General features: G+C 38.4%; 1 protein-coding gene across 3 annotated transcripts in view; it reads right to left on the reverse strand.

The window, feature by feature from the left end:
• Nucleotides 1-20,307: 20,307 nt before the first annotated feature.
• The window catches only part of IGF1 (insulin like growth factor 1), a 78,477-nt gene continuing 72,309 nt past the window's right edge, over nucleotides 20,308-26,475 (reverse strand). For all 3 annotated transcript variants that reach the window (XM_017893460.1, XM_017893459.1, XM_017893461.1), the window contains one exon: nucleotides 20,308-20,618. In XM_017893460.1, coding sequence (XP_017748949.1) covers nucleotides 20,559-20,618 — 60 coding nt within the window. In that variant the 3' untranslated portion in view covers nucleotides 20,308-20,558. The remainder of the gene's footprint in view (nucleotides 20,619-26,475) is intronic.

A 26,475-nucleotide genomic window follows, 5' to 3' on the forward strand; every position in this document is an offset into this window, starting at 1 on the left:
GAAGAATGATGGTGGTATTTTGATGGGAATTGCATTGAATTTATAGATTCCTCTTGGCAATATGGTCATTTTCACAACATTGATACTACCTATCCATGAACATGGGATTTGTTCAATTTGTTTGTGTCTTCTATGATTTCTTTCAACAGTGTTTTATAGTTTTCCTTGTAGAGATCTTCTACCTCCTTGGTTAGGTATATTCCTAAGTATTTTATTTTATTTTTGCAGCTATTGTAAAAGGGGCTGAGTTCTTGATTTGGTTCTCAGCTTGGTCACTGTTGGTGTATAGAAGAGCGACTGATTTGTGCATATTAATTTCACATCCAGAAGCTTTGCTGAATTCTTTTATCAGTTCTGGGAGTTTTCTGGTGGAGTCTTTAGGTTTTCTAGGTAAATAATCATATCATCAGCAAACAGCAACAGTTTGACTTCCTCTTTACCGATTTGAATGACCTTTATTTCTTTGTCTTGTCTGATTGCTCTGGCTAGGACTTCCAGTACTATGTTGAAGAAGAGTGGTGAGAGTGGGCATCCTTGTCTTCTTCCAGTTCTTAGAGGGAATGCTTTCAACTTTTCCCTATTCAGTATTATGTTGGTTGTGGGTTTGTCATTTCACTTTGTCATTTCTGTTAGCATCTTTTCTAGCATCTTCCATTAAAAATAAATCTCTTAATTCTGCAGCCCTGTTTCTCTGATTCTTTCTGGTCAACATTCTTTTTAAAAGTCTTCTACACATTTTTTTTCTTCATTTCCACACCTCTCACTCATTCTTTACTTCAGCCTCAATGTGATGTTTGTTCTAATTTACCAAAACTACTCAGGAAAAGTACATATATCCTTTATATTATAAAATACCTTACTGAATATTTTATTTCCCTTCAATGCAGTAGAGCACTAATGGGCTCCTTGCAACACTTTGTCATCCTGACATTAATTTGGGGAAATTCCCAGCCATCATTATTTCAAATATTTCTTTTGCTTTTTTCTCTTCTCCTTTTGTGTTCCTATTATACATATGTTACACCATTTGTAGTTGTCCTACAGTCCCTGGATATTTTGTACTGTTTTTGTCCCCAGTATTTGTTCTCTTTGCTTTTCAGTTTTTTAAGTGTCTATTGCTATATCCTCATGCTCAGAGATTCTTTCATCGACTGTGTCCAGTCTACTAAGAAGCCCATCAGTCATTCTTTATTTCTGTTATGGTGTTTTTGATGTCTAGCATTTCTATTTCATTCTTTCTTAGGATTTCCATCTGTTTGCTTACATTGTCCATGTGTTCTTGGATGCTGTCTACCTTATCCACTAGAGCCCTTGGCATATTAATCACAGTTGTTGTAAATTCCTGGTCTGATAATTCCAATATGGCTGCCATATTTGGTTCTGATGCTTGCTCTGTCTTTTCAAATGGTGTTTTTGTCTTTTGGTATGGTTTATAATTTTTTGGTAGTTGGATGTGATGTATCAGGTAAGTAGGCCCCTTGTAATGTGGGGTAAGCTGTGGGGAGCAGGCAAGCAATCTATAGTCATATGCTTAGGTCTCAGTCCTTTAGTGAGTCTATGCCTTTGAACTGTGAACTTCACCAGTATTTCTCAGTTTTTTCTTCCCTTTTAGGTGGAACAGCATGGCTAGAGTGGGATGGAGTTGGGTATTTCCTTTCCCCCAAGTCAGTTAGTTTCTGATGATATCCTAGGAGGTTAGAATCTGATTAATTGGTTTCTTCTGGGGAAGATCTTTTAAGAACAGAATTCCCTGGCCTATTTCAAAATGGTTTCCTTTACCCTTCCCCTGCTGGAAGCATGAGGGGATTTTTCTCTTAGGCTTACTGTGGGAACTTGGTTGAGCTCCTGAGACCCCTAAAGTTTTTAATTATCTGACTTGTCAGCACTGAGTCCCCAGTAATTAGTCAATTACAGTTCAGGTGTTCTTCCACAGCACCAGTTCCCATGGCAGTTTCTGCTCATAAGCCTGTCCTGGGAAGCCATGATTCCCTGTATTTGCCTGTCTGTCTCCAGTCTTGTGGATAGCAATTTGCCTTGTGTCTTCCCCTCTCTTAGGGATCCGAAAAGAGTTGTTGATTGTTCATTCTGTTCAGCTTTTTACTTGTTTTGAGAATGGAGTTTTGACTTCTAAGCTCCTTACCTGCAAGACCGGAAAACGGAAGTTCCTGTGTTAAGAACAGACTGTAGAAAATGAAAGGATGGTGTATTATTTTTCTAGGGATGCCACAAAATATTACCACAAACAGAGTGGCTTAAGCCAATAGAAATGTATTCTCTCACAATTCTGGAGGCGAGAAGTAAGACATCACGGTGTCAGCAGGGCCACACTCCCTCTCTGAAAGCTCTAGAGGAGCATCCTTCCTTGTCTCTTCGAGGTCTAGTGGCTTCTGGCATTCCTTGGCTTGTGGCCTTTCCCCATGTATCAGTGTCTCTGTCCAAATTGCCCTCTCCTTGCTCTTAGAAGGACACCATTTATTGGATTTAGGATCCACCCTAGATCAAGGATGATTGAGTCATGGGATTCTTAACTAACAACATCTGCAAAGACTCTATTTCCAAACAAGGTCACATTCATAAGTGTGTGTGTGCGGATGGTAGGGCTCGAACATATCTTTTTGAGGGATACAGTTCAACCCGCTACAGCATTAGGTAACCAAATTAAATTTTAAGTGAGCAGTGGCAGGGCTTATGATGACAGTGCATATATGAAGATTGTAGGAAGTTGGATTTGGTGTATGTTTTTAAGAGAGAGATTATGAGATTTGTTCATGGATTTCATTTGCAGTGTGACAGAAAGAACAGCATCAAAAATGGCTTCAACTTTTGACCTGATATAGGGTGAATAGTATTTACTGATCTAGAAAGATGCAAGTTTTGGGGGGAGAGGACTATGAAGGACTTTCCCCAATTACTTTAATAATACAGCATTGAATTCAGGAGCAACACTTCTGGGGGCAAATAGACCTGGGCTCACAAATAATGTTATGCCTTGGGGTATATTACTTAATCTCCCTGGGTCTTGGGATTCCCATTTGTAAAATGGGTATAAAAAAAAATACCTCTCTCATAATATTATTGGAATGATTTCATGTGATTATACATATGAGCCATTAATAGTCAGAGGCAAACAGGCAGTACTTCCTCTGTAAATCTTATCTATTCATCTCATTTTGAAAGAAGCCTACAGAGGGCTGGGCACGATGGCTCATGCCTGTAATCCCAGAACTCTGGGAGGCTGAGGCAGCCAGATCACGAGGTCAGGAGATCGAGACCATCCTGGCTAACGTGGTGAAACTCTCTACTAAAAATACAAAAAATTAGCCGGGTGTGGTAGCGAGTGCCTGTAGTCCCAGCTACTTGGGAGACTGAGGCAGGAGAATAGCATGAACCTGGGAGGTAGAGCTGGCAGTGAGCCGAGATCTCGCCACTGCACTCTAGCCTGGGCGACAAAGCGAGACTCTGTCTCAAAAAAAAAAAAAAAAAAAGAAAGGAGTCTACAGAAATTTGGAAGGCCCCTTCAAATGTACCATTCTTTTATTCTGACATCACTTTGTTGCATTAGGAAGATTGATGTGGCAGCAGCATACAGGTTAGACTGGAGTGGGAAGAGAAGGAGGCAGGGAGCCTACTAAGTTGTCCATTGAGAGATGTCAAGAGCAGTGGCATGAGAATAGTGGGGAGAGAGAAAACAGAGAGGACATTATTGAGGGAACTGTACAGGACCTGGCAAATGATGCACTGTGAGAAAAGATAAAGATGTCTGACTTTCTAACTCTGGAAAGTTGGAACACAGTAACTGATGAAAGTGGCAAAGTGGAAGTGTAGAGTAACCTTGGGATGAGAAAGGGGAAAGAGCATATTCAGTTTAGACTCACCAAATTGAAGTACTGACAGTGTAAGAAGTTAGGCACCACGTAGAATCATGGCATGTGTAAGTGCTCCATATCTGAATGGTTGGTAGATCTAGGTCAATACTGTCCAATAGACATATGAGAGCCACAAATGTAAGCCATCTGTCATTTAAATTTTCCTAGTGGCCACATTTAGAAAAGTAAAGTGAAACAAATGAAACTAATTTTAATAATATATTTTATTTAACCAAATATAGCCAAAATACTTTCATTCCAATATGTAATTGCCATAAAATATTGATTATATTATATTCCTTTTTTTCAGGCTAAGTTTTCAAAATCCCATATGTATTTTATACCCACAGCACATCCTAATTTGTACTAGCCATATCTCGAGTGCTCACTAGCTACTCTGTTGGACAGTATAATTCTAGGTGGAGGTGATTGTCAGGCAGTAGATTGTGATAGCTGCATTTCAAAAGAGAGACATCAATCTAAAATCACCTGCATGGAAGAGGAAGCCAGGTAATAGGATGAACTTTGTAAGAGAGAGAATACTAAAAGAGAAGGGAAACTAAGACAGAATAGGGGAACAATTCATTTTGCAAAGGTTTGGTTTTTCCGTTAGACTGCCCAGCCCCTGAAAAGAGGTGAATTGGTAATAGTGATTCAATGCATGTTTTTAACATATTCACCTCTTGGTTTTTTTAATTATACTATTTGCAAGCATCTTGCTCATGCATTTGTTTACTGTCCATCTCCTCATTACCATAATGTAAATCTGTTTTGCTCACAATTATATTTCCAGAATAACATCTCTCACACATTAGTGCTCAGTAAATGGCTATGAGATAAAAGCCAAATCTCTACCTTCAGAGAATTTACAATATGATGGGTAAGGAACCATTACATAGAGGAAAAATATACTAATGATAGATTCATAGAGAATTAGATTCCTAATGAATGATATTACTAATGTGGGGTCCAGGAGTTCAACAGAGAGAAAGAGTCATTGATTTTGAAGGAGCCTAGAAATACAGAATTGAAGCATGGTCTGTGCCTTAAATGATGGCTAGCCTTTGAATATTTGGGAAGCAAGGGGAAGCTTTCCAAGTAGGGTGAATGACTTATGCAAAGGTGTGGTGCATGTGAATATTTTAGTTGCAATAGCTATTAAGAAGAAGAAAGATATCAAATTGAAAATGGTGGCCACTGAAGTTTTTCATAAAGTATGCCAAGCAAAACTTTTAAAATGCTATATCAAGTGGATTGAGAGAGGAGTACTGGTGAGCAGCCATTGCAATTGTCCAGAAGGCAATAAGGGTTGGATTAACAAGGGTGATGCCTTTGGGGGTAGGCACGAGGAGAGATATAAGAGATGTTTGAATAATGGCCTTAGCATATTTTGATCTCTATTTTTAAAAAGAGGCTGTTATTTGGCATAAATGACCTTGAAGGATGACCTAATGAGCATTGGATGTTTGAATGTGTTGCTGAGGAAAACTCCAAGGTTCTAAACTTGGTTGACTGAATTATGGTGCCATAGACAGAAAGTTCCAAATAGCAAATTGCTTTTAGAGGTGGAGACTGAGGGAGGAAAATGGGTTGAAGTCAAAGTGTAGGAAGATGTCCACATGGAAATTTCCAGTAAGCCTTCAGATGACTAAGGGATTCAGAGAATGTAGGCGCTTTCCAAATCTTCTGTTCTTTTTGCCTATATAGAAAGTGTTTACTTTATGTGTTTCCTTGTGGCTCTGTTGATTACATTTTTATGTGTGGTTTGGAGCTCCTCTGGCTTCAGACCTGTATTTGTTTTTGGCATAGTTAGAGTAGAGTGCTAACGAGCTCAAGGTCATGGGTTTGATCCCCAAAAGGGCCAGTTAGTTTCATGGAGAGGAAAATTGCATTCCATGGTTCACGGACTTCACCCCAATCCTGTCTGCTTGTCTCAAAACTATCTAGCATTGGTCCCAAGGGGGCCCAGTGAGAAAGTGTGAGTGGTTGTGTGTGCAAATCTATTTAAACTGCTGGGAGAATAACTCCAGATGGGTGGTTTATCTAGATTGCTTCTTCAGGAAACTTTGTCTGCCCTCCTTCCTCAACTCTTGGGACAGAGATCACCTTTTCAGAGACAACACCATGAACAAATGCACGCGAAACTGTCATTCTCATGTCTGCCCGCATCTGCATTCCTATGTTCATTTACTTCTCAAGGAAAGGGCAGTGTGAGCATCCAGGAGCATGTGGTTCTTTGGTACAAGTGTCTACTTTTAAGTATTGGAGTATTATCAGTTTGACTTTGAGAACTAGCTTACTAGTGTTGTACAAAAAAGCCCTAGAGAGCATCAATGTGCCCAAAAGACTCTCTAAGCAAACCTTTCCCCAACAGATTTTCCTTATCAGGCTGCTTTTGCTAGTTGCATACTTTTACTGGGAAATACAAGTCAACACAGAATTCTTGTGAAGTAGTCATACAAGGATATAGCATAGAATGCTCAGTGTTCTTAAGAAGAACGCCGGTATCCATAAAACAGCTCCTAAACAAACCCACCGAAGGCATCTTCCGTACAAGTACAGAGTTACCAGCACCTGCTGGGATGGCATCTAAAATCTGTTTTTGTGGATACTGCATTTTCAAAAATCAATCTTAGAGGTTCTCAAATTGCTTTTTTTTAGTTGACAGATATACCCTGGGTCCTACAAGAGTGACCCTGAAGAGGACTTGGAATAATGTTATGCACACACTGAAAGATTCAAAATAAATCTTCATGGCTTAAAAAGGACTTGAAAATTCTTTTCAAGTTCACTTCTCTTTCAGGGAATTGGAGATTGCTACACCAGGGGTATTTCTCTTATTTGGCATATGGAAAATTTTGAAGGCTGAGAAGTAAGAGACCAGACCATCAAATCCTATTTAACTGATTTCTAAGAATAATAATGATGTCTTAAAAGAATATGCCATGGAGTAAATATGACTAAAAGTAAAAGAATAAAATTATATGCTGATGAATCCAGCAAAACTGGTTGAAAAATTCTTAGTGTTCGGTTTGTGCACAGTGACAAGCAACATACTTATTTGCATTGTTCCTTCAAATTGATTACATTGAGGAGAAATTATTTTTATACTATAAAGGGACAGCCTGAAAATATCAAATAAGTAGTTAAAATTATTATATGAAAACGTTGTACGTCTGCTGGCTGGGATGGGCTGGAGTGAAGAAAGATAAAGAATTATGACACAGTAAGAAAATGCTAGACTTGAAATTTTTACATCTGCATTGTGGTGCAAGGATCCGCACTAGCCCTTTTACCTGATTTTCTGGTCAGAATCAAATTCGGGGAAATGTGGTCAGTGTCAGAAATGTTCAGGCCATGAGTTAAGAGTATATGTAGAAAATGGTGTGACATACACCAGGGCCTGTCAGAGGGTAGGGGCCTGGGGGAGGGATAACATTAGGAGAAATACCTAATGTAGATCATGGGTTGATGGGTGCAGCAAACCACCATGGCATATGTATAGCTATGTAACAAGCCTGCACGTTCTGCACATGTACCCCAGAACTTAAAGTATAATTAAAAATAAAAAATGAAAGAAAGAAAGAAAATGGTGTGACAAAGCCAATGGAGAGAATTCTACTTTGGCTATCTTAGATCCTTAATTAATACTCTCATTCTTAATAACAGCTGAAGTAATGATAATAAAAGTAATAGTAAAAATGCTAGAAACCACACAAAACAAGAGTTGATAAGCACACTAGTGCTGGACTATGCCAGTGGTTTCATCTAGCCACAGGAAAATTAAAAAGATGAAAAAAATTAAATTAATGATGAGTTTTCTATAAAGCTTAATTTACACAATTAAAGAGTCTGCCCTTTTTTCTTAGATTATATTCATGCCATGTTTTAAAAAATTAATTCATTTTACTGATAAATGGTGATGATAGATGATTTTTTTATGTCCTTATTTTAGGCAAATCAAAGATTTTGCCACCTTAGATTTTCTCGAGTTATTTTTTGGAAATTTCACTATTTTGAGAAATCTAGAAGTTTAGAACTATTTGTATGATAAGTTTAATTCTTAAATACTATTTGAGGCAGATATTGCTGTTTTATCAAATAAGAGGAACTAAAACCCCACAGAAGTCATTTTAAATTTGTCCAAAGCACATATTAGAGCATGATCACAAGCCCATATCATGGCTGATTCAGCGCTTGGTTCTTTTTTTTTTTTTTTTTTCTTTTTCCTTTGTTTATTCTTTCTTTCTTTTTTTTTATTTATACTTTAAGTTCTAGGGTACATGTTGCATGACGTGCAGGTTTGTTACTATGTATACTTGTGCCATGTTGGTGTTGTGCACCCCTCAACTCGTCAGCCACCATCAAGGTCATCATTTATATCCATGTATACTCCCCAATGCAATTTCCTCCCCACTCTCCCTCCCATGATCAGGCCCCAGTGTGTGATGTTCCCTTCCCGAGTCCAAGTTTCCTCATTGTTCAGATTCCCACCTATTGAGTGAGAACATTTAGGTGTTGGTTTTCTCTTCTTGGTGATAGTTAGCTAAGGAATGATGGTTTCAGCTGCATCCATGCCTACAAAGGACGCAAACTCATCCTTTTTATGGCTGCATAGTATTCCATGGTGTATATGTGCCATTTTCTTAATCCAGTCTGTCATAGACTGGACATCTTGGGTTGATTCCCCAAGTCTTTGCTATTGTGATAGTGCAGCTTAAACATACATGTGCATGTTCTTGTAGTAGAATAATTTATAATCCTTTGGGTATATACCCAGTAGTGGGATGCTGTCATATGGTTACATCTAGTTTCTAGGATCCTTGAGGAATCGCCATTACTGTTTATCCATAATGGTTGAACTAGTTTACAATCCCACCAACAGTGTAAAAGTGTCCTATTTCTCCACATCCTCTCCACACCTGTTGTTCCTTGATTTTTAATGATGCCATTCGAACTGGTGTGAGATGGTATCTCATTGTGGTTTTATTATGCATTTCTCTGATGGCGAGTGAATGATGAGCATTTTTTCATGTGTTCTTACTACTATGTAATTCCTGTTTGTACTAGTTAGGGCCTAGTGAGGACAGCAGAAACCCTTCTAGGCTAGGCATTTTAAACAGAGAGGATTCTTTCTTTTCTTTCTTTTTTTTTTTTTTAAGACGTCTCTCTCTGTTGCCTAGTCTGGGCTGGAATGCAGTGGCATGATCACTGCTCATTGCAGCCTTGACCTCCTGGGATCAAGTGATCCTCCCACCTTAGCCTCTTGAGTTGCTGGGACTAGAGGGGCACACCACCACACTCAGCTTTTTTTCTTTTTTTTTATTTTTAGGAGAGATAAGGTCTTACTCTGTTACCCATACTGGTCTCCAACACCTGGAATCAAGCAATCCTCCTGCTCTGAGCCCCAAAAGTGCTGGGATTATGGGTTTGAGCCACTGTGCATGACCAACAGAGAGGATTTAATACAGGTGATGGAAGAGATGAGTCGCTAAGTAAGGGAGGGGAGTCAACCCAGAAAAAATAACATCCTAAAATCACTACCATCCCTATGGCTAGAGATACACGGGGGACGGGGTGGTGTTTGGGAAAAACCATCTCCATGGATCTAGGTCCACTAGGGGAACAGAATGCTGCTTGCACTGGGAGGAAGGGATTATGGAGCCAAGAGCTGCAAGTACTGCTGAAGATGCTGTTGGAGGCAAAGAGAAAAGGAGGATAATACCTGGCTTCTCCCTTCTTCTTGTCTTTTGTCTTTTGCTAATGCCTCCTATTGCCCAAACTTACCCAGAAACCAGAACTCGCAGGTGCAGAGAAATGTAGCTCCTTGTGAAAATGAGCAAATCAAGGGAATGCTGGGAAATGAATATGAGAGCAAACAAGTAATCAGCCAGCACATTCTAGCACATATCTGTATTCAGTTTTTCCCCTGTACCTTTTACTATAGCAGTGAGGTCCAAACATACCAGAGGACACTTTTCAGTATTAACTATCTAAGAGAATCTACTTGGTGATAGGTGAGAGATGAGGATGTCTCTATTTCCACTTCATCTTTAAAGCAGAAGAAATAAAAAGAAATTTGGCTCTGGGGTAACCTTACTTTTGAGTATTTTAGATCCTGTAAGGGTGGCTGAATTAGAAGCTCTGAACTAAATAGGATGGAGAAGCACAATCCTGGGTCATGTTTCTTTCTTATTGTTGTCTCCTTCCCTCTCTCCAGGAACAATCACCTCCCACCTCTGTTTCCATTTTAGAGATTTGGGGTTGGAAAGAGTTCCATATTCATGGGGTGGTGATAGGTTCGGCCATAGCACATGTATAGGGACATTTCTATGATCCCTGTTATCACCTACATGTCCATTTGAAGGGAGAGACCCTACTCAGGGTCCTTTCTGAAGGAGGTTTGGACATAAGCAGGAACCACTGGATAAAATAAGTGAGGTGGAGTTAGAAAATTATAGCACAGTTCCTCAATTTTTAAATCTCCTCTTAAAAGAGAAACCTCCCTACCAGGCCACATTTCCTACCTTACTTGTGGTTCAAGGTCAAATTTTACTTCTGATGTACTGCTGCAATTGTCTCAAATCCAGTGTACATCTGCTTCTGTTTTTAGTGATTGCTTTACTCTTTTACAAGCCATCTCATTCCATCACAGGGTGAAGAAAAGAACATGTAGAAACCAGATGTTGTATTAACTATAACCATTATCCTTTATGGGATCCCAGAGGTTTAATCTCTATCCATAAACAGGTGAGGAAGATACCAGCTTTCAGCTGAGCTTTATACTGAGGAGGCTTCACTGAGAAGGAGGCGAAGGCTCTGCCATCCATCTGTCATTATGACTCGGGAGGCTCATACTGGATGGGTATAGCCCAGTAGTTTCAACTCTATCAGACCCAAAGCTCTCCTTTTTATAACATATATTTTATGATCTACCCTTTAATGTCCTAAAGTGAAATTCACAGGTAATATCAACATACGCAATTTTAACAAAAAACAAAATGATACCTGAACTGTAACATAAAGGAGAAATAAAAGGAAAAGAGTTTGTAATAAAATAACATGCATTACAAGATAGAATGCTTAGGACAACTCTCCTAGAAAACACACTGAAGTGGTCGGATGTTTATACTCGTGGAGAATCATGCGTGGGACAGCTGCATGTGCAGACTGATGCAGATGTGGAGTGGAAAGATTCAAATAGCACAATTAGCATCGCCACTGATGATGTGATTTTCTAAAACAGTGAAAAAGACTTGGTAAAGTTCTACCTTTTCTTAATTTGTATGGTAATTGCATCCCTGAAGAACTAGGTTTATGTTAAAATTGTGCAAAAACACTCTGAGTTTATAAATAAATTGGGGTTATGTTCTGGACTTAGGTGATTATAAACAGGATTATCTCCTACTTGCAATGTCTGGAAACCTGGTGCATACTCAATAAATGTCAGAAATACTCTCCCCAGTCATTGCAAGAGTGCCAAATGTCTCCCAAATTATCTAGGACCAGCACCACTCCACCCATCGTGAATGCTTGTGTGGGCTGTCTAAGGCCACTTTGGAGGGCAGGGATATGGGAACATGCGTCTCATGGAACTCTAGGCTCTAAGTCCACAGTGTTTCTCCAGAAGCCCTGATTCGACCATAGCACTTGAGACTACACTAACTTTGATAAGCTGTCAAGAGAAAAATAGGTGGATTGTTGCCAGAGGTCTTGGTAAGATTCTTAATAATCAGCTTCCAGTGTCACTTAGGTGGGAGTGGTTTATTCCTAGACTGTATAAGAGCCAACACATAACCTTCCTCATGGAGGTATCCCAAGATTGGCTCTATATCCCTGGGTTTTACCTACATAGTGTGAAGCACTATCCAGAACTGACATACACATGTAGAAGAATGGCAGTGGGGAATGACACATTATTAGATACATTGGTTACCATGCAGAAATGCTTCTTTATCCTGATAATATCATACTCAATAATAGGTCATCACTCAAAGGTGCCATTAGTCATGTGTCTGTCTGTAGTGTGTAAAGCCAGTTTTGAACAAGAAAGTATCAGTGAGTATTCTGAGCTGTCCTCATGTCTGGATTGGGTGTACGTGGTGGAGTAGTAAAAGCAAATGTCTTCAGACTCAGATTTAATGTCCTCAGACCCAGATTCAAGCCTTCTTTGCTGGTCTGTGACCTTCAGTAAACTAAGTAATGTCTTTGAGCCTCCATTTCCTTATCAGTCAGTGTTTACAATAGTGCCTGATGCATAAGCTTGTTGGAAGGATGAATGAGATAATATAGATAAATCACTAGGCATAATGACTGACTCACAGTAAGTGCTCAGTAACTATTAACCACCATTATTGTTAGAGTGGTGGTAATTATCTCCAATAAAGATCTTACAGAAGAAAAAGAGGTTCTTTTAAAAAAAGAGGCTGTTATTTGATGTAGATGACCTGGAAGGAAGATAGAATTCCTCTTAGGGATAGAAGTGGTTTTTCCTTTAGGAAAGAACACCATTTGTACATATTCAGTAATAAAAGGTGAGCCAGCCCTGCCCCCACCCCTACCACCGGCAAAGCTGTGATAGTAGAAGATTGTCCTGCATAAGAATACAATATAATTTTCTTATAAGTTCTTTCCAAAGGAGGGGATAAAGGGTTTGATAGAAAGTGGTTCCTGGGAGAGTTTGCAGAAGAGTGGGAAAGATCTTGCTAAGATCACAGGAGGCACATGAGCAGCCAGAAATTCCTTGGATTCATAGTAATAGTGATGTTTGCCATTGAAATGGAAGATGTTTTCTGTCCTGTGCTTAACTCACCCCCTTTGCATTGTCTACAAAATCTTTAGTGAAAGGCTGTGGCTAGATCACCCTAGTGTGAATGAAAGGAGAGAGGGATTGTCTGGAGTGGAGCGGGGAGAGAAGTGATACAGAACACCATGACTACAGGAGGCAAAATGCTAAGAGCATGAACAAGACATTTGGAGGAAGAAGGGGCCCACACAATGATAGTCCCAGAGAGATTCTTGGACATCTTGAGGGAGCAAAGGTGGGAATGAATGTGAGATGGGACACCAATGGCACGTGAGAAAATATTAGAGAAAACTTTACTATAATTTCCTTAAAACTAAGTACAAAACTTATGAGACTTTTTTATATTTGGGTAACTTTCCAAATAGTTAATGAATTTTTAAAAGATGAAATGAGATGCTTTTAAACAAGAGGGAGATTACCAATCTTTATACCTTGTACTTCTATATATACTGTTGTGAGTTTGATATTCACAGTATCCAGTAAAAAATTGGAACGAATTATTGAAATGAAAACTCAATGCTGAGAGATCACATTCTTATAAATCTCTTGGTATGGGAATGTATTAGATGCCATTTATATATTATGTGCCTTATTTGATATGTTTGAATCTTCTGGCAAGAGAATATTTTCCCAACCACTTTGTGTCAGGGATTATAAGTCACTGTTGGGTGACAGTGAGGGGATTTTATGTACAACTGCTTTATTGTTAATGCATATATTGTACAATTCATACATCTCTTACATAGCTTTTGCAAGTCCTTTGAAACATATTTACTTTTAAATAGAATCTGTAAATTCTATGAGATATCTTCGTTTTGTGTATGATTAGTTTTATTTTCTGGGTATATTTTCATGTTTAATTGTTGCAATGACCTTAATAAAATGCTATATAACAGTAGATTTTTTAAGGAATGACACATTACCCCAACATTATCCAAAAGAACTAATTAATCAAACATGACTAATTTTAATGTAATTACTAAAGAAAGATATACCATTTTATTATGACACTCTAGCCATACATTTTCAAAATATGCTTATTAAACAGTAAATGTAAGATAATGATTCAATTAGTTACATTTTTAGAAGTCATTAGGATTGATATTCCTCTGCCATAAGTGAATTGAGTAATAATTTCAAATACAATCAGAATTAATTTAATAAAAAATATGCTTTTCAACTAAGACAGATGTAATGAATGGCCAGTCATTATTTTCTGGTTTCAAAATAGCAGGGGAAATTAATTCAGTGTCTGTAAGTTTATTTATCACACTTGGCCTATAAGTGTGATAAAAATACATGAGGCAAAATACATGATGTAATCCCAATTCTCATAGTTCATTAACTCTTTTACCAAAAAGAGATCTGACATGGTATTTGGGCCCTTTAGGTAAACTGAATATAAGCTGCATGATATTTGAAAGGTTTTGATATTTTGAAGAGACATTTTCATGATACACAGACACAGATAAAAGATGTAAGTAGACAGCTTGAGGTTTCAGAGTCCCTCCTGTGGTGTGTTTAGCAGCGGGTACAAGATAAATATCCAAACAAAATCAGATTAAGGGATTAACAGAAGTGACTTTGCTATGAGTTGGTGAGTGGGGTCAATGGGTGGCTTGAAAGGGATTTTAGAGCTCTGTTTTTATTTTTCCTACTTTACATCAGTGCATTTTGGGCAAAATAAAATGAGTAATGTTTACTTTTAGGCCTCAGTAATATATATAAAAAAAAAGGCAGATTCTAAGGATTGTGGAAGGTCATGTTTCTGAAAGTCACAGGTAATTCAGCTCAGGTAATTCAATTCTCATGAGAAACTCTATTCCATCTTAACTCATATTTCAGTTGGGGCAGTAACTTGGTTTGTGTCGCTCGTCTTTTTTTTTTAATTTTTAAAAAAAAGCTTGGGATATTTTTCCCCTTGAAAGACCCCTATCAAAAGATAGTTGAAGAATGAGCGCAGAAGATAGGACCATGTTCAACAAGATCATGTAATTATAGCGTTAAGAGGGAAGCAGCATGCGCAGGGTGTGGTGGCTCACGCCCTGTAATCCCAGCACTTTGGGAGGCTGAGGTGCAGGGCAAATCACAAGGTTCAGTGAGGTTCGGGGACGCAACGCTGGCCCAAAATGGTGAAACGCCGTCTCTCACACTAAAATACAAAAAATTAGCTGGGCATGGTGGTGGTTACGGTGCCTGTAATCCCAGGCTACTCGAGAGGCCTGAAGCAGGAGAATCGCTTGAAGGCTCATAGAACAGAGGTTGCAGTGAGCGCGAGATGCATGGCACCGGCCTCCATGCCCAGGGGGGGAGCAGTGTGAGAGCTCGCATCTTCAAAAAAAAAAAAAAAAAAAAAAAAAGAAGGGAACGACGTGAAATATATGTTATTCACTGAGGTTCCTTTAATTCTAGAGTTTCAGCTTGTCAGCCCTCCTATAAAATGTCTGAGGCAAGATACTAAAAATAATGAGCTGGGTTGGGATGGGGGGCCAGAATAAAGAGCAGCTTCAAAATTCTCTGGGCCCCGTCTGTCTTATCTTGTGAGTAGGTTTCTTTTAAAAAGCAAAAAGGCATTGTTCAGATAGGGAATTGATTATTTAAATTGATAATCTTTATTCGCTGTAGCGAATCACTGCAATTGAAAGCTTCTGACAGTGCTTCTTTTCTTTTTAAATAGAAATTTACACAAAAAAAAGATACTCTATGTATCACTTTCTAATACCTAACAGGAAGGTCTTATAAAATATTAAAATAGCAATAAGCAAATATGTACTACAGGATTAAACACTAGCATTGGAAACAAAACAAAATCCAAAACCAAGAATCAACAACATTTTCCTTTTGTTGCTGCCCCCCACCAGATCTGGACTTTATGATCTTTGCAAGGGAGGGGCATAAAGTTTCACAATTCTATTTTAAAATAAATGATGCCATTGCATAAATCAGATTTATCTTTTGAAAATATTGGTGGAAAGCCCGTGTGATCTGAATGGAAAGATTCTTTCTTATGAGGAGAGTCAAACAGGTTCTGCTCTAATAAATTAGCACAATCTTTTAAGATTAAAAATAGCAAAACATTTTAAATAGTCTGATTACAGCTTCAACAAGTCAAACATACATTTCTATCTAGCCTATAGTTTTAAAGAGTCTATGTGGGTTTAACTTATTATTCCTCATTCCAATATAAAAAAAAGAAGAAAAGAACCAAGTCATTTTGAACATTAAGAAATTCATAAAGACTGTATAAAGTAAAAAAAAAAACAAAAACAAAAACAAAGTAAAAACAAGAAACAAAATCTTCACAGATTGTTAGCCATCTCTTTCAACGATTTCTCAAAAATTCTTTCTTTATCAGTAGATAACCCCCATCTCATAAGGAAATACTTTCCAACATTTCCCAAATGAGATCAGTGACTGCTTTTCATGAGAGCTACTGCTCTTTGAGATGTCTGGGTGAAGGGAGAATATCTTCTATAAACCAGTAAATGCCAAAAAATACCCAAGGGGGATTTGGCAGAAGCTATTTTTTTGCAGGTAAATCTATGTATTTTTTCTCTTTGTTCTTATTTTCTCCACTTGCTGAATATCTATTTTAGAGCAGAGAGCACAAAAATCAATAAGGAACTTACTTATCTTTTAAATTCTTCTATTTGGCTGTAAGATCTTTTTTCCCACGTTTATTCTCCATGCTCTTGATCAAGTTCAGAAGATTGGATAATATATTGCTAATTTTGCTAAGTTTGAGAGCCAACAAAACAATGGAGCCTTCTAACTTTAAAAAATTTCCATCTCCTGCCCCTGCACCCCCAAATTCACAATTTGGTGAAGAGTACACTACTTGTGAGTGATAAAAAGTTGAAAGGTGGTGGTGGCTAGATAGACCTAATGCTATTTTATTAAGCAATCTATCTATAGAATTGTTGTTTTTATACTTTAAAAAAATATGTCTATGCTTTCTTTTTTTTCTTTTTTTCTTTTTTTTTTTTTAGTCAAGTACTTTCTTAAAGAAACAATAGCACCACATTGGCATAGCTGGCCAAACAATAAATGGGAAAGCAAAATGTGCTACATCTTTTATTCTAAGCCTTCTCCCAAGTGCATAAAATAGTAACAGAAACCCTGGAGCCATAGAGCATGAGATGGTTTCATCTACACAAAGATTGATGTTCCAAGGGGAGGAAGGATTCTCAAGGGAAGACAGGCTTTTGTTTGTTTGTTCTTTAATAAAATTTTCAAGGAAGTGATTTCTTTTCAGTATCCCATTGGATCCTAAGGGTGAATGTGTGTGTGTGTGTCTGTGTCTGTGTCTGTGTCTGTGTATGTAGAGTGGGTGTTGAGAGATTTTCATATCCCTAGAAGAGTGGATTCTGATGGAGCGCTGCATTAACTTTTCAGGGGAACCACCTCATCTTAAAAAGTTCAAATAATACTTTGATACTGTTTGGGGAAGAGAGAACAGAAATTTGACCTAAGTATCGAGTATGGTCAATTAAATTGGAAATAAGCCTATGAGTTGAAAGCTCATTCCTACCAATGTTTACCATTCCTTTACAAATATCTTGAAATTGCCTCATTCAAGAATTATAAAGCAATCTAATTCTGAAGCAAAGCTTGTAAAATTTTGGGTTGTGATATTTTGTTTGCTCCTTTCTATGAAATCCGAGTCATTCTGCTGGAGTATATAGTAATCGACTGACTTCCAGGGTTTGCATCAATTTGTCTTCTAGTGTTAATTCATTAAAAAATAAAATAGTGAATTGGTATAATGAGTTATTTTCAATTTATGTATGATCCAGTTGGAGAGGATTATGTGTTGGAAAAAGTTAAGAAAGATAATATGGCAATGCATCTTTCAGCTTTTCTCCTTGGGGGATTTTTGACTGTGGATAGAATTAAGTGAAGGAAATAAGTCATAGACAGTCTCAGAATTATCACATCTAACTATGACAGAAAACACGTAAGTCTGCAGAAGTCTGCCTATAAAGTTTTTTTGAGAGGGAATAATTTTAAAAGGTACACACTGGGGACAAGAAATAAAAAGAAGTGCCATCTTGGGAAGAGGAGTCCAGTATCTTATTCCACAGAACCTGTATGTCTGGAAAACAGGCAGAGGGCAAAAATGATGTATAGTTTCTTTTACATCTGTCCATAGTGATTGGAATATTGCTAAGCATGCTTGAGGTACTCAATTCAAATAATGTTGGACTGAGAGTTAAAATACTTGTTGACTGAACAGGAATGCTGGCTCCACTAAATGGGACCTTCTTTTTGCATATATTCAGAAATCCAGGGAGTCTTTTTTTTTTTCCTGGCCTCTGATCCTTGAGGTGACCCAGTGGGAGAAAACTGAAGATGTTCTTTTGTTTTCATATAGACTTTCCAAGAATGTAAAATATACAATTTGCATGAAATAATCAAGTCTGGATACTTTTAACCAAAAAGTCCTAAGGTGAATAAAAAGATCTGAATGTTGGATAATTCATTGTTCTAATGAGAAAATCTTGATCTACAGATGGGGATCATTTTCTAGGCTGTGATGGACTAATACACTAACCAGTGGACTTTCTTGATACCAGTTTTCAGTTGAATGGATAAAACACATTCACAGAGAGCTAGGGGCTACCCTTCTAAGCAGGCATGGGAAATTTCTTGTTTTGATGGAAGTTTTTGCCTTTCAATTGGCAACTCTAGTCAAGCAAGTTTTAACACAATTTTTAAAAAATGTATATACAGCTAAGAATAAGAGTAAAGTTTGTTAAAGAAGATAACTTTGTGACTTTTTATTAGATATTATTTTAATATTTCAAATTTGGGGTCACTTTCCTTATATTGCGTAGAAAAGAAGGAAGTATTATGTTTTTCAAAATGAATAGAATATTATTTATAGTATTAAACAAAGTTTTACTAGATATATAGTAACTGCATAGAAGAGTCAGTGAGTACTAACAAATAGAGTAATTAACTCCCCTTTCACTGGTAGAAATCTCTTTGTTTTTCTCCTTTTTTCTTTTCCTTTCTCTCTTTTCACTTATCTTTGTATTCATAAAATGAAATGCAGAATTCAAAATCAAATTGAAAATCACATGCTTCTCACATATTTTGAAAAGTGTTTTAAAAGAGATTGAGCTGTTAGCTTTTAACAACTAGTTAGTTGGCCAGTTATTTGGATAGTTTCACTGACAAGAACTGAGATNAATCTCTTTGTTTTTCTCCTTTTTTCTTTTCCTTTCTCTCTTTTCACTTATCTTTGTATTCATAAAATGAAATGCAGAATTCAAAATCAAATTGAAAATCACATGCTTCTCACATATTTTGAAAAGTGTTTTAAAAGAGATTGAGCTGTTAGCTTTTAACAACTAGTTAGTTGGCCAGTTATTTGGATAGTTTCACTGACAAGAACTGAGATGTCAGGAGCATTCAATTCACCAATCTCTAGCTATGTTATAAATGGGTTATTTATAGAATTCCTTGCATCTCAGCAACTCAAGCGCCCTGATGTTGCACCCTTACAGCAACCCAGGGTAAAAAAAATCTGAATCTTTATCTTTTTAAACCTTATACCACCCCTTTGAGGTAGGTAGATGACATATTGCCCCCATTTTGCAGATGAGGAAACTGAGGCACAGAGAGGTGAAGTGACTTGCCCAAGGTCACACAGTGGTGAGTCCATGACACAGCTGGCAGATGTTTGTTTCTTCAGTGAGAAAAAGAAACCAGGACTGCTAAAATTCCTAGCCTTCTGCTTTTTCCATTCCACAGTTTCCTCTCTGGACTTACCAGTCCAATTTGCATCAGTGGACTTTTGTGTCTGAAGTTCCTCTTGGAAGGCATAATTGGGGGGACTTTGCCTTCTTTCCCAAATGGATGGCATTTTCAGTACCCTTCCCCTTGTGTCATCTTTGGCTCCAGGCTTCCCCTATTGTTTTGCTTTCACCTATTACCGTTTTGGCCAGACTCTTTCATATAACAAACTACAAAATAGCACCATTATACTAAAAAACAGAGTTTTACATACTGTTTGATATATCCTGTATAATTGATATGCTAAATTTACATAGTGCTCTATATGGAAAAAATAAAAAGAGGAAAGTTACTAATTAGGTTGTACATTAACTCATCATTTGAAGGAACTGTTTTGAGTTGAAGAAACTTTCTATGTTTAAAATATATGCCTAAAAATGATTGGCCTCAAAGTTGCAACTATTTGCATTATTCTTTTTTGTAAGCATGATGTGGAAAAATAAAGCTTTGTGTCTAAAATAAAATGCATCCAACTTATATTTGGTACAAATGCCACAGATGGAATCTTGTGGGTTAGAAATTGGTGTGCTTCTTGACGACTTGCTGCTGCTTTTGAGGAGGCCAAATTCGGCAAATATAAAGATTATGAAGGAAGGTGGTGGATATAGACTAACAAGATTATCAGACACTGTAAAACAAACAGCCCGTGTTGTGTAGAAAGAAGTGCAAATAAGGAAACAATTCATAAACCACTTAGACAACGTTGCTGAATGAATGGCTCCAGCAGCCAAGATTCAGAGAGGAATTTAGTGCAACTGGATCTATACAACACCCATGCATTTGTGGCTCTTGAGAGGCAGGGACTAAGGTATATATATATATATATATATTTTCTTTTCTATAGAACATTATTGATAAAGGATCAACAGCAATCTACCAACTCCAGGACCATTTTTGCAAGGTGCAAATCACTCCTAAAGAAAATGTTGGAATGTTTACTTGTGTATTTCATTGGGGGAAACGCCCATCTTTTAAATGTTATCAAACTTATTTTTTGGTAGGTGTTCCAAAGTTTAACAGGTAACTCGTGCAGAGCAAAGGATCCTGCGGTGGCATGTCACTCTTCACTCCTCAGGAGGGTCTTCCTACATTCTGTAGTTCTTGTTTCCTGCACTCCCTCTACTTGCGTTCTTCAAATGTACTTCCTATAAATAAGGGAGAAAAAGTGACATTAACTCAGTGAAGTTTTATGTATCCATCTATTTCTAACATTGGGTCTCAACTTTCCGTATCATACGCCTTACCAGTTGAGCTAATAGAGAGCTTGAACCTTGGTTTTCCTGAGAAGGGCATATATAGGTGGACAGGCCCTTAGTACTTTTGCCAAATCTCACTCAGTGACCTTTATGTACCCCTGGTGGCATGAATACCACAGGCAGCTTTATAATCACACAAAGATGAGATTTGATTCATCTGCTTCTATCACAGATTCATTGATTGAAAGGAGATCCTGAAAAATCCAGCCCTCTGGCCTCTAGATCCTTTCCTAGGAAGAAAAAAAAATCCATCACATTCTGGGTTCATCCTCTGTTGTTTTATTGCAGTTTGTTCTGTTTTAATTTTGTAAAAGGAGATATTTATTTTCATTGTTTTCTTGTTTTCCTCTAGAGCAAGGCAGAGTTTTAGAAATCGAAGATTAGGAAATTTTATAATTTTGAGTCTGTAAAATCACAGACATACTGGGCTGAGCTCAACTCGTAGCTCTTCTATTTTCTAGCTATGTAAACTTGTACGAGTGGCAATCTCTTGTGTTTCAGTTTCTTCATCCATAAACTAGGGTAACAATAATATCTACCTTATAGGATCAAAGATTAAATAATTTATATATATACTCACAATAGACCTGGAACATGGTAAGCACTACATAAGTATTAGCTGCTGTTATTATTATTAACCCATTTTTCCTCTTCTTGGTATTGTCACCTTTATTGGAAAGTAACCGTGCCAAGACTAAAAGTCCTGGGTTCCTAATTTAGTGTTACCATTCACTCACCAACAAGCAATGATGTTATCTTAAGGATATTGAGGTTTTTTTTCTTGAACAGGGTCTCTCTCTGTTGCCCAGGCTGGAGTGCTGTGGTGCCATCTCAGCTCACTGCAACCTCTGCCTTCCAGGCTTACACAATCCTCCTGCCTCAGCCTCCTGAGTAGCTGCGACCACAGGTACATGTCACCATGCCTTGATAATTTTTTTTTTTTTTTTTTTTTTTTTGTAGACATGGGGTTTTGCTATATTGCCCAGGCTAGTCTTCAACTAGTGGACTCAGGTGATCCACCCGGCCTTGGTCTCCCAATGTGCTGGCATTCCAGGCATGAGCCACTGTACCCGGCCTGGATATTGAGTTTTGTTTAGAATAGAAGCCCTGTGAGAGCAGGGATGTGTCTGTCTGTTCACTGTTATAGTCTCAGTGTCTAGAACAGTGTCCAGATTATTGCAGGTACTCAATAAATATCTGTAAAATGAGTGAAATGAATGAATGTGTATGAGGGACCGTCTCGTGATGTGCAGAACTAAGTCATTATATTATAATACTTTTCCTACAGTTATTATTTTATCCTTGAATGTATTTAAATTGCAAAGTATGTAGACAGGAGTTTTGAAATAAAATCAAGGAGGAACTGGCACTTATATGCATAAACCTGAGGCACATCTTTTTTTTTGGTTTTACCTCTAGGCAGAGAGCCCTCTACAGAAGTATGTAATGGATAATTATTGGTATAGAATGAGGTTCATAACCAGAAACAAAAGTTCTCTCCATGATACCTGGAATCTTCAAACTGTTCCTTCTGGCTAAGGTGATGAAAACCCACACAGTCACAACATTGTGAGGAGCTAAAGCACATTTGAGATTACTCAGACCTGAGACCTGGAGAAGGTGAGAGGTTTTAATATGAAGTCTGGGGAAAAAGATCAACTGCCACCCCTTGGAAATAATGCCTATTGGCCAAGGTTCACAGGGATCTGGCAGTTTTTCTTACACATGTTTTCCAGTCCTACTTGGAACATTAGAGTTATCACCAAGTCCTTCATGAAAGGTAGTTGGCATTGTATGAGTTGATGGTCAACATCTTGTACTGACTGAGTAGAAGTAAGATGGCATTATTGTGTAAAAACATTCAAATAGCTCAGTGACCACTGCAAAAAGGAAAAAAAGCTGGTAGCAAGAAACTGGGCATTTGCATAGAATAACTTGAAATGCCATCTGTTTTAAATCCTGTCACTTTCCCTCAAATATCACAAAAGACCACTTAAGATATATTTGTTGTGGTGCAAAGCATCTACTGCTAAACTCCCAGTAAACTTGTGTTTTTCTTTTGTTTTTGTTTTTGTTTTGAGATGGAGTCTTGCTCTGTTGCCCAGGCTGGAGTGCAATGGCGCGTTCTCAGTTCACTGCAACCTCTGCCCCCTGGGTTCAAGCGATTCTCCTGCCTCAGCCTTGCTAGTAGCTGGGATTACAGGTGCCTGCCACCACGCCCGGTTAATTTTTGTACTTTTTAGTAGAGATGGGGTTTTATCATATTGGCCATGTTGGTCTCAAACTCCTGACCTTGTGATCTAACTGTCTTGGCCTCCCAAAGTGCTGGGATTACAGGTATGAGCCAAACTTGTGTTCTTAATCTTACATTGGGTTCTGCTTTCTTTCTTTTTTTTTCTTTTTTTTTTTTTTTTTTTTTTTTTTTTTTTTTTTTTTTTTTTTGAGTTGGAGTCTCACTCTGTCACCCAGGCTGGAGTGCAGTGATGTGATCTAGGCTCACTGTAACCTCTGCCTCCCGGTTCAAGTGATTCTCGTGCCTCAGCCTCCCAAGTAGCTGGGATTACAAGTGAGTGCCATCAGGCCCAGCTAATTTTTTGTATTTTTAGTAGAGACAGGGTTTTGCTGTGTTGGCCAGGCTGGTCTTGAACTCCTGACCTCAGGTGATCTGCCTGCCTCAGCCTCCTGAAGTGCTGGGATTACAGGCGTGAGCCACCATGACTGGCCGTGTTCTGCTTTCTTATAGGAGTTCTCTAGAAAAATGAGAGAAGGACACATAGGGCCACAGAATAGCATCATTAACGTTCCCAAATTCCTTGAAACGTTTTTGTTCAATTCTCAATCAACACTGTTGATGGTCTGTAGCTCATCAAATCCCCAAAATAGATATTATTAAGGATGCCATCTCTCTGCCTAACTACTAACCAAATTAATTAACAGGCAGAGAAACACACTAATTTGAATTTTACCTTTTGTTTTTCTGTTTAAGAGGCATACCAGCTCCAAATAAGAATATCTTTAGGCATCTGCAATGCCCAAACTAAGAAAATGTTCAGGAATGAAATGGGAACAAATTAAAAGAAAGCCTCATAAAGCGTTTAATTTCCATTCTTCCTCTCAAGCCAAATTAATCCCAAATTTCTACAAGAAAACATTAAGGTACCATCTATGCTTTACTCTTTAAATTAGCGGGGGGCTATAGCAAAAAGAATTGAGGTTAGATTGGCCAACCACATACATCTTATTTTTTGTATCCAATAGAGAGATTCTTTTTCTTTTCTCTCAAAGCACAAGGCATAAAGTGTAAAGTCTAAGCAGAGGGATCCCCTGGTCTGTTTCTTCTGGGTCTGTCTCAGCATCACAGCAAAGCCAGGGGCTGAGACTCACTTGAGTGAAGCAGATGCTGTGCCAAGTAGCATGGTTCCCATGCACACACGTGCACGGTGGAGGCCATTCAAACCAGCTGGGATGTCGTCTGGTTTGCATTTGGCTCTCTTCCCAGGCTGTCACATGTGACTTCTTTGTTGCAGACAATGACAGTGACAAAACAAAAGCACTCAGGCACTTGGTCTCAGTTGCATCTGTTGCTTTGCTCATTGTCTTAACTTAATTACGCTGGCCACCCTTGACAATGGGCGGCAAGTGGAGGCATGTTAGAAGCAGCCGTCATCATCGGAGCTGGCACCCACCTTCAGTGCACTTCTTGAAGGGTTATGAAACTGTCCCACATTCAGTCAAGCAAAAACTTTTCACTTCAACAGCTTGTCCAAGACAAACAAACCAGCTGAAACTGTTTCTAGTATGCAAGTAGACAGATTTTTAAAAGGAAAACAGTAGTGAGTAAATACTGTTTCCTATTGACACCGACGAAGGTAAGACTATTAAGAAAACGTTGATCCTCCAGCTCACTGGGGTTGGTTAAAGAATTTTACCCTTCAGAAGGAAAGGTTAACCAACTCATTAGGAAATAAGTTTGTGGAGGGTTTAATTTGTGATATATATGATTACCCATTATGTACAGACAAACATATTTAGGGCGCTAGAAAAGGCCCTCAAGAGGCCATTCACCTTCTCCCATTATCTCTTGGTTCTTATCCTAGCTCCAAGCTTTCCTTTGGAAACCTATCCACAGACTTTTCAGATAAGATCACTGTGCCAAGTGTGGTGGCTCACACCAGTAATCCCAGCACTTTGGGAGGCTGAGATGGGCAGATCACTTGAGGTCAGGAGTTCAAGACCAGCCTGGCCAACATGGTGAAACCCTGTCTCTCCTAAAAATACAAAAAATTAGCCTGGTGTGATGGCGTGTGCCTGTAGTTTCAGCTACTAGGGAGGCTGAGGCAGGAGAATTGCTTGAATCCAGGAGGCGGAGGTTGCAGTGAGCTGAGATCGTGACACTGCATTCCAGCCTTGGCGACAGAGTGAAACTCTGTCTCAAAAAAAAAAGAAGATCACTGAGGACTAATAACAATGGCAATAATAATAATTTTGCTTAACATTTGCAGAGGCTTTACAGTTTACAATATAATATCACTGAATCCTTACAATCACCATGTGAGGTGATGCAGTGTTATTCCTGTCAGTCCCATGTATAAGCTGAGGCTCGCTAAGATTTAGTAATATGCTTGAGGTCACAGAGGAACAAACTGATAGACCAAGGGCTAAGATAATAACAGTTCCCATTACTTGAACATTTGTTATGTGCTGGGGATTGTAGTATGTACATAAATTGCATATATTTTCTTTTTTCCTATAGTTCTCTCAGGGATAACTACTATTGTCTTGACTGTTTTATCTTTAAGGAATCTGAAACCTAGGGTAAACAACTTGCCTAATTTCTTATGATGGAGATGTAATAGTGGTTGGAATTTGGACCTATTCCTTCTGATTCTGGAGCTCACCAGTTAACCACTCCGCTAAACTGCCTCCCCAAGAGGTAAAAAATATCTAGTGCTTTCAAGTCCAAATCTCTTTCCAATAGCAATAGTTGATAATATCATGAGCTGCCCCTGCTCCCAGATGGGGTTAGATGCTGGTTTAGAGGGCAAGGCCGTGCCATGGGACAGAAGACTCAATGAGGAGGGGGAGTATTACCACAAGCTGGGACCTATTTGTAATGGTATTTATAGAAGTCTAGGAGCACAGTATTCAATTAGCAAAAGCAAACTCCCTGGATATTATATAGAATAACCCCTTTTTCCTCCCCCACCCCACCGCCGCCCCCGCCCCGCGCCCTGCGCGCCTCCGCCCCCAGCTATCTTTATGAGATTTTGCCTGACAGATAGAATCTAAAAGGATAAAAATAGGCTCTTTAAACTTCAGAGAGGAAGCAGTGATGTTTTCAGTAGACTATGTTTCCATCTCCACCCACTCCAAACAAGTTAAGTATTGTATGACATGAAGTCTAGGAAAAGCCTGGCACTCTATAAAAAATACTGGGAAAATTCTGTCCAGCATGGAATATCAGCAGCTTATTGTACAGCATAAAGTACTAACTCAGCATTGACCTTCTTCCAAGAAGAGCAAAATGAGAAGAAAAGAGCAGTGTATGATTGGAAAGCGGGCTCAGATATCAGCCGTTTACCTGTTGAAAGGGATATGCTACAGCAATTTTGCTGGCTTGGCCTGGGGACATGTGAAATGGTGGAGGATGATTTAGATGTCTCACTATCAACTTTGATATCTCTTTACTTCAGGGAATCACAAGTTCAAATTCCAGGAGAGTTGGATCAGTCTTTCCTCTCTGGCA

The sequence above is a fragment of the Rhinopithecus bieti genome, unplaced genomic scaffold (genome assembly GCF_001698545.2).
Source record: "Rhinopithecus bieti isolate Rb0 unplaced genomic scaffold, ASM169854v2 scaffold_23898, whole genome shotgun sequence".
NCBI lineage: Eukaryota > Metazoa > Chordata > Mammalia > Primates > Cercopithecidae > Rhinopithecus > Rhinopithecus bieti.